This window comes from Alligator sinensis, unplaced genomic scaffold (assembly GCF_000455745.1).
Source record: "Alligator sinensis unplaced genomic scaffold, ASM45574v1 scaffold470_1, whole genome shotgun sequence".
Classification (NCBI taxonomy): Eukaryota; Metazoa; Chordata; order Crocodylia; family Alligatoridae; genus Alligator; species Alligator sinensis.
The window spans coordinates 455,746-472,128 of NW_005842487.1; the positions used below are offsets into that span (position 1 = coordinate 455,746).

At 44.7% G+C, this 16,383-nt stretch overlaps 1 protein-coding gene across 1 annotated transcript in view; it reads left to right on the plus strand.

Moving 5' to 3' along the window:
- Positions 1-16,383, plus strand: part of ULK4 (unc-51 like kinase 4) — a 457,838-nt gene that overhangs the window by 90,748 nt on the left and 350,707 nt on the right. Inside the window, exon 19 of the mRNA XM_025212836.1 lies at positions 7,806-7,889. Within this exon, the coding sequence (XP_025068621.1) occupies positions 7,806-7,889 (84 nt within the window). The remainder of the gene's footprint in view (positions 1-7,805; positions 7,890-16,383) is intronic.

Here is a 16,383-nt window from a genome sequence, read left to right on the forward strand (position 1 = left end):
CGACGTGAGTCTTTCTGCTCATACTATGAGCAGATGAGATGGGGACAGATTTGCCTAGCATGCTGAATGAATAGGCCAAAATGTTCCAAGACTTCTTATTGGCACTTGAGAGTAATGACATGTCAGATACAGCCCAACCACTCATATTTGTGCAAGGAATAGACTTGGAGATTGTAGTTATTGAAAGGCTTGATGCACTTTAGAGTCTGAAGGGGACAACCAGAGGAGAAGACTTATTTCTCAAAGTGTGTGAAACAGTGAGAATGTTTCATCTGATTGGGAGAAACTTAAAAGCATAAGAACAGATGATTTACAAACCATGACAGGATACAAGGCTGATGTAATAGGATACATCAGCAATGAAAGGCAGATATCGAATGCTGACCCTTCCAGGCAGCTTCACTGCATCATAAACCAGCAGTCATTTTGCAGCAAGGTGTTACATTGGCAATCAGTCATGGGTGTGGTTCTTTTAAGCATGAATTTCATCTGGGGCCCTGGCTTGAACCACTGTCAGTTTCAACAGTTCCTTGACCACATTGAAGCGGAATATGGAGATGTCTCACAAGTGGGATGGCTCAATTGGGGTAAGGATCTCAAATGTTTCTTCCAGCTGCCAAATGAGATTGATGTATTCCTAACAGAGAAAGGAAAGCAGAAAGCTGAACTGTCTGATCTGGGATTTAGCATTTTTAGCAGATGTAATAGAACTGCTGAATGATCTGAATGTAAAATTTCAGGCAAAGGGAAGCCTGCTGCCTGAAAGGTTCACTGATGTGAAAGCATTTAAGATTAAACTGAATCTTTTGATGAAACATATCACTGAAATAAACTATTCACACCGTCCTTGTTGCAAACATTTATTGAGTGAAGAAGGAATTGATTTGGACTTTGCACTGGGCAGGTTTGTTGAGGCTTTAAAACACATGTAGGGGGAAATCCAGGAAAAATTTAAGGATCTCTGTAAGTATTCAAAAGACATTTGCCTTCTTCAAAACTCATTTGCATTTGATATTGAAGAGGCATCTGAAATATATCAGATAGAACTTGCAGATCTTCATGTAAGTGATGCTTTGAAAAACACTTTTATAAAGCAAGTGACCTGATCACCTTCTATTCAAGTACAAAATCCTACACTTGGGACAGAATAATTTCATGCACAAACATGGATTGGCCAGGCTGCAGTACTGCAGAGAAGGCCCTGGTGGTTAAAATAGACCATAAACTGAACATGAGCCAACAGTGTGCTCTTGTTGCAAAAAAATTTTAAAAAAAAGCCCCACAGCATCCTGGATTGTATTAACAGGAGTGACCCTTGCAAATCAAAGGAATTGATTCTTCCACTATATTCAGCACTGGTGAGGGCTCACCTAGAGTACTGTATCCAGTTTGGGGCCCCATACTTCAGGAAGGGTAAAAGAGTCCAGCTCAAAATGACAAAGGTGATTAGTGGCCTGGGAAGCGAGACTTAAGAGGAAAAGCTGAAAGAACTCAGGTTGTTTAGTACTTAGAAGAGAAGGCTGAGGGGGAATTTAATAACATTCTTCAAATCCCTGAAGAGGGATTATTGAGAGGATCCCCCCAGGAGAAAGGTGCACAGTACTCAGCAGGAGCATACGCAAGTGCCAAAGTAGAGGTGGTTCCATCACACAGATAAACAGGATCAGGAAGAAGAGTGGGCAGCCGTGCTGGATGCTCCACTCCATTGTGATTGGGGCTGTCAGGAACCCATTTACCAGCACCTTGCTGCTTATGCTGATGTACAGTGTCTTTATCCAGGGTCAAGGGGACCCCCATCTTCAGTTTCTCAAATAGGGACCAGTGGGACACTCAGTCATAGGTCCTCTCCAAGTCAAGGTTCAGCATGGTGGCATTCAACCCTCTCTCCTATTGGTACTGTAGCATGTCTCACAGTTGCAGCAGGGATCCACAGATCTTTTGCTTTGGCACTATACATGACTGGTCCTTGTGGATCACCTATAAGTGACTTAAAATGCTTAGCCAAGTCTATAACAGACTTAAAATGCTTAGCCAAGATTTTGGCCAGCAACTTACAGTCAAAGTTCAGGAGTCTCATGGTTCTTCAATCTTTCAAGTTTCCCCTCACCCTCTTCTTGTAAAGAAGGGTTATGAGGCCCACCTGGTCCCAGAAAACATTGTAGAGCTCTTTGGGCAGGCTATCTGCCCCAGGAGTCTTACCTTTCTTGAAGCTGTGGAGAGTTTTGTTGATATCCAGAGTCAACTCCTCCACCAGCTTCTGACTTTTCTCCTTTCTGACATGGCTCTTGGGTTCTCTGGGTTTGCAGAGCTGCTGCTAGAAAGCTTCCACCATCTCCAGCATCCCCTCATTCAACTGGTGCTCCACACTTGCTCTATCTACCAGGCTAGTCATGGCCTTTCTCTTGGTCCCTTTTAACCTGCTAAAATAAGCAGACCACTCCTCCCCCTCTTCCACCCAGGGGGCCCAGAACAGAAAGATCTTCTGGGCCTGTTCCCTGTACCAGACTCTGATCTGGCCTTTCACCTCCCGTATGGCCTCCCTCATGGTCAACCCCAAGCTGCCTACTTGTGCAGACTTTTCAACTTGCAGTTTAGGCATTTGTTTTGCTTTCTGTGGTACCATGCCTGCATCCTGCCTGTTGAAAAAATGTTCTTGCTCTCTCTTTTACACTGACCTACCTCTCTGTGTGGTTCTGGTACCTGGGTCTGTGCATTTTCAACCCTGCGTAATGTTGTCTGAACCCTCGCTATATCTTTTTGTCATCCAGAAGGCTTACATTCAGATTCTGCATGCCCCTGCCTCTCTAGGGCTGCCTCCCCATTTCTGCTTTCATTGTCAGAAGGCAGTGGTGAGCCACTAGGTTGCATATGTTCTTATTTCCTCTTCACTCCCACAGTTGAGCTGTGCCTTCCTTTCCCACTTCCAATGATTCCCCCTTCTTCACCAGCCTTAAGTGCCCGGCAAACATCAACAAATGGGGCCCCAAACAGTTCACCCAGAATACCTCTGTTGCCCCCTTTCTCAGTGTGCCTGTTTTGCTTCAAGTATCCGTTCATGTGCTGCCTTGGCGCGGGCGCCTGGTGATGGGCGCGGGGAGGCTTCATGTAACCTCTGACCCAATCACTCCAGGGAAGATCCCAGAACTTGCCTGCCATGACTTTGAGTGTTTCTTCAGTGGTGGGGTCTCCCATTGGCGGTCCCTCAAGGTATCCTCCTGATGGATATTCGTGGGGCTCCACCTCCCCTACACCCGTTCCATACGCCAGTCTCCAACGGGCCACCTGATCTTGATGCAGCGGCCCTCCGGTCTTGATGACTCTTACCTGTTGCTCGATCTTAGGTATCGGTTCTACTTCTCTTCTTAATGGACCCTGGGGCCGATGGATGTTCCCCTCTCCTGCGGGGCTCTCTTGCTCTCTGCCAGTTGTCTGTTGCTTCTTGCGGGCGGTCCTTTGTTGTATGGCCATCGCCTGGATCCCTCAATGAAGGGTCAGAAGCAAGTGAAATAAAACAACAAAATAAAACAGGAGGCAACTGAAGAATGGGCACAGGTCAGCAGTAAACAAAAGGGAAGGACGCCAGGGAAAGAAAGAAAGAAAGAAAAAAGGCAGGTATGCAAAAAGAAAGATCAGGCTGAACCACCTTGTTATACTGGCTCTGCCCTAGAGCCTGTGCCCTGCTGATTCCCCCAATGCTGCTCTGCTCTCTGCCGGATGAGAGCTTCTCATACCTCTCTCTCTGGGTTAATTCTCTTCCCATGACCTGGTCTATAAGTGTCCGGTATGGGGAGTGTTCACCATCCTCCATGCTTTTCCCTGCTGTTCTTGGAGCAGGGTCTCTTTCCACACACCGATGCTGTCCGTGACTGGCACGGGACTTTTTCGCAGCTGTTGCTCCCTAGGCGTCCCTGCTCGATCACAGCTTCCTTTATCTTGCTGGCACTGACTGCCGCTGGCATGGAGAGCATCTGCAGCCTATGCTGCCTCTCCCACTCTCCCCAGCTCCCAGCTGGTGTCGGCTTTTATCCTGGCCGGCCGGCGATCATCCATGATGTCACGCACCAGCCCCAGCTGTATATAGGTGCGGCTGATGAACCACATGGGTTTTTCTCATCGGCAGCGCTCGTCTGGTGTCTGGAGCCCTAAAGTAGGTAAGTTCTCTTTACTTTTCGGGTTTCTCCTCTGGGGGTGCGTAGCCCCCGTGCTTGTACCCCTGGGACACTCAGCCTGTCGCATATGATTAGTGTGGCCCTGCGACCAGGTTGTCCTGGGCTTCATCTGCATATACATTTTTGGAGCCCCAGGTCTGGGGCTCATGTCTAGAACGCCTGGTTCCAGTCATGAATAGAGGGCTAATTATCACACAGATCCTTTGTGTGCAGGTATCTGGAGTACAGACACATAGTGAGCAGTGTGAGCTGTGGGGTCACCGTGGCTTGAAATGCTGATGACTCTTCTGGGGCACAGCCCAATAAGCTATATGGTAAATCATGAGCTTTTTGGTTCTGGACAAATATCAGGCAGAATTTCTCCTGGAAGAAATAGCCTAACTGAGGTAATGTAATTAAAATGGCACTGTGTAGTGGAGGGATGCACCCTTGTCTGCTTGTGGACGGGTTAGGGGGGAAGCTTCAGCTTGGCAGCTTCTGCCCCAGTACACAGGTGCCTTCCACTTGCTTTTCCCACCTGCAGTTGGCTGCTCACCTTGCTGAGTGGGCGGAGTGAGTAGAAAGCAGCTGGGAATTGGAGCCAGAGCCCCATGCACTAGGGCAGGAGCCACCCAGCTGAAGATCCCCCCCAGACCTCTCCCCGGCTTGGAGCAGTGCAGCAGGGGCAGGAGCAGGAGGAAGAGGCACATCTGGAGGCGAGGGGAACAGAGCAGCACCCAGCTGGTTGCAGCTGCACTGGGAGGAGTCCTGCTGGAAGCTATGTGCTCTGGTTGGGGCCCAGGCCAGTGGGCGCAGGCTGAAGTATGGTGCGGGCTGCCCCGGTGGATGAGGGTGGGACTCAGCCCCACGTGAAGTGCTGTAGGGGCAGCCGCAGGCCAGATCTAGTCAGTTGACAGGCTGGATCCGGCCCTCAGGTCATATTTTGCCCACCCCTGAGGTAAGTGCTGGGACAGGCAGAAGGGCCAAGATGTGGGACTATAAAGGGCAAGTGTCAAGCTGCTTGCCCCCACTCTGTACCTGCCATACTGTATCCCTCACTGCCTGCTCCCCTAACATTGCTTTCCCTGCTTCAGCAGTGCGGGGCAATGAATTTAAGATGACCTTTCAATAATTCTATTCTATACATGGGAAATTATAAATTTGTAAATTTTTCATATATGCAATCTAATTATCAGGGGGTCATCTTAAATTCCGGGTTATCTTGGATTCAGGTAAATACGATATACAATAAAACATGAAAGGCAAGACTAAAAGTAATGCAGAGGCAGAACCTGATGTCATTCTCAAGAGGCCATTACATTTCAGAAATAGCTGCATTCATTTTCTGCTGGCAGGGTTTTCAGGACACAGAATCCATGGGGAAAAAATTCAAAATGGGGATATGTTGAAGCTCCTGGAAGGTCCCAGTAACCAATTTGGGGAGATGTGTCTGTGTACATAAAGATATTTAGATAACAAGAATGCTATCTTATTCTCATATTTTTTTCTTGTCTTAAGTTTGATTTATATGTTCAGTACTTTGAAGAAAAAAAATAAAATCTTTCAGCCTTCATGTGGCACTCCTTAAGGCTCCCCAGTTCCTTAGTATCTTCAGACTGTACTGTTTAATGACTGGGTAAGAACTCCTCCGTTTTTCAAGGTATCTGTTCTTCTGTTTCTCCCTAGAGAAATGCTTGTCATCCTTTCCTAGAATTTGTTTGGACTGTAATCTCTAATCTTACCTTCCTTAAACCCTTTGCAGTGGGAGGATTAAGACGAATTGGGGTTATACCTGTTTGCTAGTATCCAGATACCACTTTTGGACCCGTTCACAGTCTAAAAGTGAACATTATTTAAGTGCTGAGAGGTTATTGTAAATTTTTAATCTCCAATTTTTTTTAAGTGATATGTTGAAGGAAAAATGGTAAATGGAAAAAAGTATCTATATTAATGTTTGTATATTAAAAATGGAGGAGACTCGAAACCTGAGAGCCTGGGTTGGATGTCTCTGACTAATGTCATAAAGAATCTCTGTAGATTATGCCAGATTATTATTGTACGTAATTGAGTTTCAAGAGAGATTATACCACAGTTTTGTAATTTAAATTTAGCTGATGTAAAATTCCGAGGAAATCAGGCACTGATAAGCATGCAGTTTCTTTATGAATGCCCACTGTAAACAGTTTCAACTCCATTCCTTTTTGAATAGAACAGATTTTAAGAAGTGGTAACATTTTTTTAAATAAAGAAAGCATTTGTTTCTGATGAAGTTGAGATATGTTGCATTCCTTTCAAAGGGAAATATAAGGCATCTCATTAGCAGCTTTTCTTCAACTAAGGTACCATAGTTAAATTAAAACAGACCAGTAATACAATCTAAATGTTGAAATCCTGTATAGAACACTCAAAAGTTAGGAAGTACAGAAAATTAAGGTTGTTCCTGAATCATTGACCTGAACACATTAGGCATCCTATGCTTTTCATTGTATAAAAGTGCATGAAACAGTTTCTAAAAAATCATTATTCAGAGCAGCAGTCCAGTTTAATAATTTTAGAAGCAGTTGCTACTTTTTAGAGGAAAACACTCTGCAGAATAAGGATATCTCACAAAATCAAAATTTATTTTGTAAGATGCCATCATTTTGTAAGATACCATGGGGTTGGACTTGATGATTTGGGGTCGGACTCGATGATCTTATGAGGTCCCTTCCAACCCTAGCATCTATGAATCTAATATAATTTATTAATTTTTATTCGTTAATATTTTCCAGCAAAAGCTGTGCTCCATCAGTTGCTAATGTCTGTGTGTTATCAAATGCAGGAGGGGAACAATATGAAGTTTTCATCATGTGTCCCTTTGCTAAGGAAAAAGCCAAACAACTTTTTCTTTACCTATAATACTCTACTTCTAAAAAAGCCAAACCAAACAAAAACCCACCAGTCTATTTACTCCTAAAGGTGCAATCAGTCTTATTTTAGTTAATAGTGAATTGATCTTTTTTAAAAAGTTGGACATAATAGTGTCATACATGTAAGGATCTTGGAACATTATGGATCTCTTGAGAGGTTCTATGTGCTTTACCTGGTATCTCACACACTTAACCTTTTTTTAACAGCTTTCTCTTTACTGATTAACTTTTGAATATATTTTAAAGGCATGCTTACTTTAAAAATTCTTTTTTTTTAATTGAGAGGCCCCAAGAAATCTTGTTTCTAGATATAATATAAACATAATTATTGTTTAAATAATTGGACTTTGTTTTTCAAATAATCAATTATCTAGTTCTGTAGCAATCAAAATGATTTTCACAACTTCAGGTTCAGTTTTGCATGCAAATTGAATCAGTTGAGCTAATGACAAATAGAAACATTAGAAGAAATACCTTTTAAAAATTGTAGGGCATGTTTAAATTATTTAATAAAAATCAATTTTTGTGCTGCCCACAAAAACAATAGCATATCAAAATATTGTTCCAGAATGTAATGTTTCCTAAATTTTATTAATTTGAAATACATATGCTAGTAACATTAAAAAAAAAAACTGCTGGGTGCATTTTTTGTGTCCGTAATATTAATGTGATGATTTTTTTTTTGCCTTGAAGGGTTAATATCATTTGTGCCGTTAGCTTCATTGCTGTTCCTTCCACTTCATTACAGGAAGAAAAAAAAGAACACCCTGGAGAATGCTGGGTTGTTCCCTTGGCTGCTTACACTGTGCTAATGAGGTGCCTTCGGGAAGGGGTAAGGCTCTTTTATTGTCCTCAATAGAATTTCTCCACTGTAATAACCCTTTAGGCATTGTGTGAGGATTGTAGCCTGCAGCAGTGCAGTACCTTGTCAACCAAGTATTGCTCCTGAATTGAAATAATCATGATAAGACCATGACCTACACAGAAGAGTGCAAAAATTGAAATGGCGTTCTCTATTTTTTACATTAATTTAAAGTTACTTGATTTTGGAAGTAAGATGGTAAATAAAAATTACCATTACTTGATTTATGATTTTTAAGATATTTTTTGAGGAATTTTCTGACAACTGGTATAATTTCTGCTGCAACTTAACTTTTCACAGGTTTTTTTTAACAGAATTCACTTCTTCCCGGTTTAATAAAACACAGTTGATCTATAAGGCTTGAAACACTCCATCATCATCCTATCAGGTCATCAGTGTCCTATTGAGGCCCAAAAGTGGTAAATGTGAAATACTAGTTTTTCTTTGCTACATACTATTTGCCATACACTTCATTTCTTGTGTGACAACTTTGGTATGTTGAAAAAAGAAAAGGATGCCAACATGTATGGTCCCCCACTCGTAAAATGAAAAAAATAATTGAGCAAAGTCATGTATGGGACTGGCATTTACTGTTTATTTGAGATCATTTGACATTATTTCTGCCCGAGGCAAAGCCGAAGGCTGAAAATATTCCTTGTAGGGATTTAAAAAAAAAATCAAGGTAAACTCCTTTCTTCTGAGATCTTTATTGCTTACAGTTTGTGATTAATAAAAGAAATAGCTTGATGACTAAAAAAGATTTTCAAGTGACCAAGAACGCACAGCTGATTTGTTTTTTTTGGATTCTTTCCAGATAGTAATATGTACATAGTAAGATGTCATTCTAAGACCTGTTTGTGATAAACCACATAATTATCAACTTAGTAATGGGAGGCTTCATGCTAACTGTAGGTGACCATGTGATAGGAATGATACAGGCATGCATAAGAACATTATTTCTATATAGTAAAACTAATTCTAAATCCTGCAGTGTTTGTTTTCATTGAGACTGTATATTAAATTTCTTTCCAAATTATCGAGTATAATGTTCCTGGAAGTTTGTTGCTGAATTGATAGCCCTGTAACCTGAAGTCTGATTGGAAATGACTGAGCACAGTTACCAGTTACCCATCTTCTGCCTCCATGCACATGCAAAACAAAGCTGCTCAGATGTTTGAATGTGGGTATTGCACATATGTAGTCTTTCTAAACCTTTAAGGAAGGATGCATTTTAAAAATCTAAAATATATAAAAATATATCAAATATACCAAAATAAATCAAAACACCTGGAATGTGATGTAGCATTCTAGATGTTGATCATAGAAGTGGCTACCTTATTGCACTCTTTAATGTTTCCAACTCTTAATTCCACCTCAGATCATGAAAGAGCCCATTTCTGTAATTGTGCTTATATCAAGTATTTTTGCATCAGAAGGCTCAATTCTGTCCGATTTATTATTTAAGAATTTCACTTTAACCCAGTATTTTTCTGCTTGAAAAAATCAACTCTTATTCTATTCCCTATGGAGATCTTTAGGAACTTAATGACATTATAGCATTCTTTCAAAAGCCTCCACCTGCAGACAATAAGTATCTGTCCAGCCTCTCTTGAGATATTTGGTGTTGCCTCTCTAGCAACAGTTGCCTACTACCTGATAAATCTGAAATAAGTGAACTAAAAATATCTGGTGGCTAAGTATGTGTAAGCCTTCTGTCAGGCAGAGGATGGCAGTAAAAAGAGCTGAGTTCAGTTTAAAAGCTCTACACAAATTTTCTCTTTTGACTTGCGCCCCCATCTAGAAACCTGGGAAAATAAAAGCACAGAGTATTTCACTGACATACAATATTAAACTATAACAGGGTTTATTGAAGGGGAAGATAAATGGGATGAACAGACAATCTTGGGAAATCTCTTAATAGTCAGTAGCCCATCACAACCAACTATTAACAGTTGATCAGAGTATTCTGTCTTAGAAAGTGTCCTCTCTCATGGGAGGCTTTGCTCTGTCACTGCTGTCATATCTCATCACCACTTGGAGGGAGGGGGTTTGCTATGCTGCTGCTGTTGTAATTCTTTACCACTGGGAGGGGCGGAGGGCAGGGGCTGCTCTGCCATGGCTGTTGTTGCTTGAGACTTGGTGGCAAAATACAGTGCAATCCTAGGGAATCTCCCAAGCTTCCTTTGTCATACCTAAGCTCCACCTCCACCTTAGATCTCCACATAAACCCTCAGCAACATTTATCCAATTTTTCCTTACAGCATCAGTGCCTTATAAATTTTACACTTTTAGAAGGGAGGGCCACTGCACACAAAACCTGACTCACCTGGCCCCCTATATTCAGAACTGTTAAAATATGTTATCACAGTTAAAAAAGCACAAAGTGTTTCCATTCCCATTGAACTTGTACCAGTAAGGGTGTTCAGGTAAGGGATGCAGTTCCCAGCAATCTGAATCTGCATATCAATGTGCATAGGCAGATAAGCACCACAGAGAGGTTGTCACATAAAACACAGGTACATTAATAGGGTTTCATCCTTAACACAGCCAAAAATTTGATGTCCTGGCAAATCAGTAAAACCTCTCTTACATGGATTACCCCTTACTCAACCATGGGGTCATTATGGTTACCCATTTATGGGTTAAAAGAATGGGTTCTTTTGATTCAACTCTAGGTGCAGTATACATTAGGCCAAGAAGATGGTTTAATGACTTTACTAGCTCAATGACTTTACTACCCCAGGTAAGGTTGGTACAGATATAGAAGGGTCTCTGATGAGGAGGAGGCTGAAGGACTCCCATCACTCTTTGCATTTGCATGATTTCATTGTCTTCTGGGATCTGCAGTGAAGGATGCAAACCACTTGTACCCTCAGGAACATGATTCTTACTGTCTTCCATAGTCTTCTATGAATCATAGAATCATAGAAAATTAGGGTTGCAAGGGACAGAGTCTAGCCCAAACCCGTGCTCAGAGCAGGACCTCCCTAACTTTATCATCCCAGCCAAGTTTTTGTCTAGCTGGGTCTTAGAAATCTTCAGGGATGGAAATTCCACAACCTCTCTGGGTAACCTGTTCCAGTGCTTTACTACCCGCCTAGTGAGAGAGTTTTTTTCCTGATTTCTAACCTAAACTTCCCTTGCTGCAACTTAAGACCATTGCTCCTTGTTCTGAGACCACTGAGAATAGTCTAGCTTCATCCTCCTGGTAACCACTAGGGACTTACCAAATCACAATTTCATGTTTTTTGTGTAAAATACAAAATCAGGAGTTTTCTATGAAAAACAGCAAGCCCTTGATTTTGGTGGGCTTGCTAGGAGAGGAGAAAAAAACTTACTGGCAAGTAGGAAAAGGGTAGAAAACTGCAGTCTTGGAGCACAGGGGACAAGGCGGGGGGAAGGCAGGGATCCTTTCAGCAGGCATTGAGGAGGCTGCAAGCAGCTGCACCAGGACTGTGGAGCCCCAGCCCAGCTTGTTGCCAGTGGTGGGTGAACACGTGCCTTGGGGTGGACAGCAGGGAATCGTAGAATCATAGAAGTAGGGTCGGAAGGGACCTTATAGATCTTCAAGTCCGACCCCCTGCCTGGGCAGGAGGAAAACGGCTCCAATGACCCCAGCCAGGTAGGCATCAAGCCGCTTCTTAAAGACCCCCAAGGTAGGAGCCAGCACCACTTCCCTTGGAAGTTGGTTCCAGATCCTAGCCACCCTAACTGTGAAGTAGTTCTTACGGATGTCTAATCTAAACTTACTCTCCAACAACTTGAGGCCGTTATTCCTTGTTATCCCGGGGGGCGCTAGGGGAAGCAAGGTCTCCCCCAAACCCTTCTGGTCCCCCCTAGTGAGTTTATAGACGGTCACCAGGTCCCCCCTCAGCCTTCTCTTGTGACTTGAAGTGGGGTGCCCAGAACGGGACACAGTACTCTAGCTGTGGCCTGACCAGTGTCACGTAGAGGGGGAGGATCACCTCCTTGTCCCTACTTGAGATGCACCTGTGGATGCACGATAAGGTCCGGTTAGCCCTGCTGACCGTGACCTCCCGTTGTTGGCCCATGTTCATCTTGGAGTCAACGGGGAAGGGGCTGGGGCTCGGCTACCCTGGCCCCTTCCCCACTGGCTGCCCTGACTTGTTGCTGGCAGCGGGTGCATGTGCGCCTTGGATGGGGGGGAAAGATGCTGAGGCGGCATGCCCCCAGCCCCTTCCCCATCAGCTCTGAGGCATGCATGCACTTGCTGCTGGCAGTGAGCTGGGCTGGAGCATCATGGATCCAGGTGCAGCTGCTTGCAACCTCCCAGCTGCCTGCCACAACTGGCCCGGGCCTGGGCTCTGGGCAGGCCCCTGCAACCAACCACAGAGCCTGGGCTGCTCACAGCAGACAGTGTGGTGGCTGCAAGGATTGAATGCTTCAGCCTTTTTCTCATCATCTATTACTAAGTTGCCTCCCCAATTCAGTAAGGGACCCACACTTCCTGGATCTGCTTCTTGTTGCTGACATACTTGTAGAAGCCCATCTTGTTACCCTTCACATCCCTTGCTAGCTGCAACTCCAATTGCACTTTGGCCTTCTTCACTTAATCCTGGCATACCTGAGCAATGCTCTTGTACTGCTCCTTAGTCATTTTTTGAAGTTTCTACTTCTTGTAAACTTCCTTTTTGTGTTTTAGCTTGCTGAAGAATTCCCTGCTATGCCAAGCTGGTCTTCTGCTAACTTGCTTGTCTTCCTATGTACTGGGATGCTTTGTTCCTATGCCTCATGTAAGGTTTCTTTAAAATACAGTTCTCTTGGACTCCTTTCCCCCTCAGACTGGCCTCCCAGGGGATCCTGCTCATCAGTTCCCTGAGCAAGTCAGTCTGCTTTTCTAAAGGCCTTAATCTGCTGCTCTCCTTTCTTCCTTTTCTCGGGATCTGTAACTCAGTCACATCATGGTTGCTGCTGCCCAAGTTGCCATCCAATTCTACATTCCCAACCAGTTCTTCCCTGTTTGTGAGCAGCAGGTCAAGGAGAGCATGGGCCCTAGTTGGCTTCTCCAGCACTTGTACCAGGAAGTTGTCCTCACCTCTCTCCATAAACTTCCTGGATTGCCTGTGCATGGCTATATTGTCCTCCCATCAGATGTCAGGGTGATTGAAATTCCCCATGAGAACCAGGCCCTTTGATCGGGAAATTTATGCTAGCTGTTTACAGAAAGCCTCATCCGCCTCATCCTTCTGGTTTGGTGTCTACAGCAGGCACCCACTATGACATCACACTTGTTGCTCTCCTCTCCGACCTGAACCCAGAGACATTCAGCAGGCTATCTCCGGCTTCATATTGTAGCTCTGAGCAATAATACAACTCTTTTACTTAAAGTGCAGCTCTTTCTCCTTTTCTCCCCTGCCTGTCCTACTTGAACAGTTTATTCCCATTCATGACAATCCTCCTGTCATGCAGTCTATCCCACCAAGTCTCAGTTATTCCAATCACATCATAGTTCTGTGACTTTGAGAAGATTTCCAGTTCTTCCTGGTTGTTTCCCAGACTCTGTGCATTCATGTATGTACACCTGAGGTAGCTAGCCAATTGCCCCAATTTCTCAGGAAGAATGAAAAGGTCTGCTCTGTTGCCCCCTCCTGTTTGTGCTTTCTCTAGGTCACCTGCTTCCCCACTTACCTCAGGGCTTTTGTCTCCATCCCCTGGTGAACTTAGTTTAAAGCCCTCGTCACTAGGTTAATGTGCCTGTCTGTGAAGATGCTTTTCCTTCTTTTTGTCACGTGGATCCTATTTCTTCCTAGCCGTCCTTCTTCTTGAAACTATCCTGTAGCTGAAGAAGTCAGGGCCCTGCTGGTGACACCATCTGTGCAGCCATGCATCGATTTGCAGGATGCACCTGCCCCCGCCTGGGCCCTTTTCCATGACTGGAAAGATCGTGGAGAACACTACCTGAGCCCCTGTCCTCGTCACCCTTGTGCCCAGAGCCCTGTAGTCGCTTTTAATCTGCTCAGGGTCACCCCTGGCAGTATCATGAGTGCTCACATGGATGAACAGCATGGTGTAATAATCAGAGGGCCAGATGAGTTTCGGTAGTCCTTCTGTGACATCTCGGATCTGGATTCTCGGAAAGCAGCAGAACTTCCGAGACAACAAGTCAGGCCAACAGGTGGATGCCTCCATCCCCCGCAGAAGGGAATCTTTAACCACCACCATGCTTCCGCTTGGTGGCAATAGTCTCAATCCTCCTAACTTTGGGGATGCCTGGCCTTGTCTTTTCCACCAGTGGAATATGCTGCTCCTCCTCTGTTGCAAGGGCCCCATATCTGTTCTTCAGGCAAACTGCTGCAGTTGGAAATGAAGACCTCTGCTTGCTGCCAGAGGTCACAAGCTTCCACTTTCCCAGGAGTCCATGTCCTCTTCTTTCTCTGTTGCTCCCTCTGGCAGTCCTTGCTCTGCAGTACAATAGGTTTCCTCCAGCATCAAATTGATGAAGTCTGCATGGCAAAGGATGCTCCAGAGCCTTGCCACCTCCTGTACCTGTTTTGCCTGGTCCCTGAGGGACACTACCTGAAGGAAGCGCTCACTTCACAGGGACTCCACTTGGCAGTCACTGGGAGGAATCTGTAAGCCACAGTCTCCACAGTGTCAAACTAGGACCTCAGTGGAAGCCTTGGTGAGCAGTCCTGCCTGGACAGATACCTCACAGGTGCAAGCAGAGGAATAGCTGGCAGTACCAGTTGCTCTGGCATTGTGACATCCTCTAGCCATTTCTCTGGGTCTCTTAATCCACTGCTTCTCTCTTCCTGCCCCTCTTTCCAGACATACCTTCCCTGGCAAACTCCCCTGTAAGCTGGCCTAGTCGCTGCTCCTTGTCCTGAAAGGTTCCTTTTTCTCTGCTAGCCTGCTTTCTCTCACCAAGCCTACAGTGAAGGAAGGAAAGAGAGAGTGTCCAGGCAAATGCCCTAGTGAATTCCCCCTCACTCTGGACTCTAGTTAAACAAGGGACTTAAGTGTTGGTCAAACTGCTGTTTTAGCTTCTTATACTAAATATATGTAGGTTAGTTACTCTTAATTAAGGAAAGAACTTAAAGGCTCCCCTTCAAAGAGGGGGTGGCAAGCTGACCTGTGAACTGCATGTTAACTGCCCTGTTTGCTGCCTCTGCTCACTCACTCCCTCATCACTTGAGAAGTCTCCTTTTATACCCTCCTTGGCCTGGACTGGCTCCACCGCCGCATTAGGGCTTTTGTCAGACACAGGCAGCAATCGCCCAGCTAGCAGCACTCCCAGCTGCTCAGAGCCCAAACACAGCTCACCAAACAAACACTCAGGAAGCCAAACACACAGGTAGCCCTGGCTCGTTTACCCTTCCGGAGCAGGATCTGGTGCCTGGCTCCTCTTCCTCTTCCCCTTCCTCCTCTTGCTCCTAGCAGACAGCTTGCAAACTTCCCTGTTTGCTGCCCCTGTTCACTCTTGCGCAGTGCTTGCAAACCACTTTTATGCTCCGAGTTCTTAGGGTTATCCCATGCCAAGGATTGAGGCTGCCCTGCAGATATAGAATCATCACCAAGTCTACCTTCTATAGGAAGGTGCTTTTTATATCTTTCAGGTCTATGGCAGGGGTTGGCAATGTTTATTGGCAGAGTGCCAAAAACGTCTACAACCTTGACTTGTAAGATGTTGCCATGCCAGGGGTGGACAGCGAAGGAGCTGTGAGGGGCCTGATCCTTTTTGTGGCAGCACAGGCCCAGCACCTCTGGAGCTGTCCATCTCAAGATCCACGTGCCAAGCAACATGCCTTCGCATGCCATACTCTGGCACCTGTGCCAGGGGTTGCCTACCCCTGGCCTACGGTAAGCTTGAGGTGGTGACACTCTTCAAGGACTCCACCTCTGCTAGAGCTCCAAGTCATCATCCAAACCCAGTGGTAGGCCTGCCATAGAAGTCTTGCATTCCTATGTACCAGTCGGTTTGTCATTACTGCTCTCACCAGTACTTTCAATTTTCTACCTGCCAGTCCATAAAGTAAGTACATTTTTAAGGTATTTAAAAAGCACTGCCTTATTTTTCATTAGCACTATTGGGCAAGGCCTTTTAAGAGAGAGGAGTTACTTTCTATTACCAGAGATGCATCTCATGTCTTTTGGATCAGAGCATCTCAATGCAGCAGTGGTCATTTATACCTTAACCTTGCCAGTCTCCTTTGGAAATTCCAACTGAACTCTGACATCTCCACTGTATGGGTAGCCCTCTTTGCTTAAACCACACAGTCACAGCCCTGTTGATGGTTGTAAAGATAAGTGTCTCAAATTTTCATTATAAAATGACTGAAAAATAATGGATTGAAATCCACTGTCCAGCACTGCAGAATACTGCATCTCTTTAGTCTTTACTGGAACTTCAGCTTGGCGTCCTATTAACCCTGAAGGGGATTTAGACTGACACATCTCCTGTACTGGAGCCTTGGAATTCAAGGGACCTGAATGATTCTGCTCT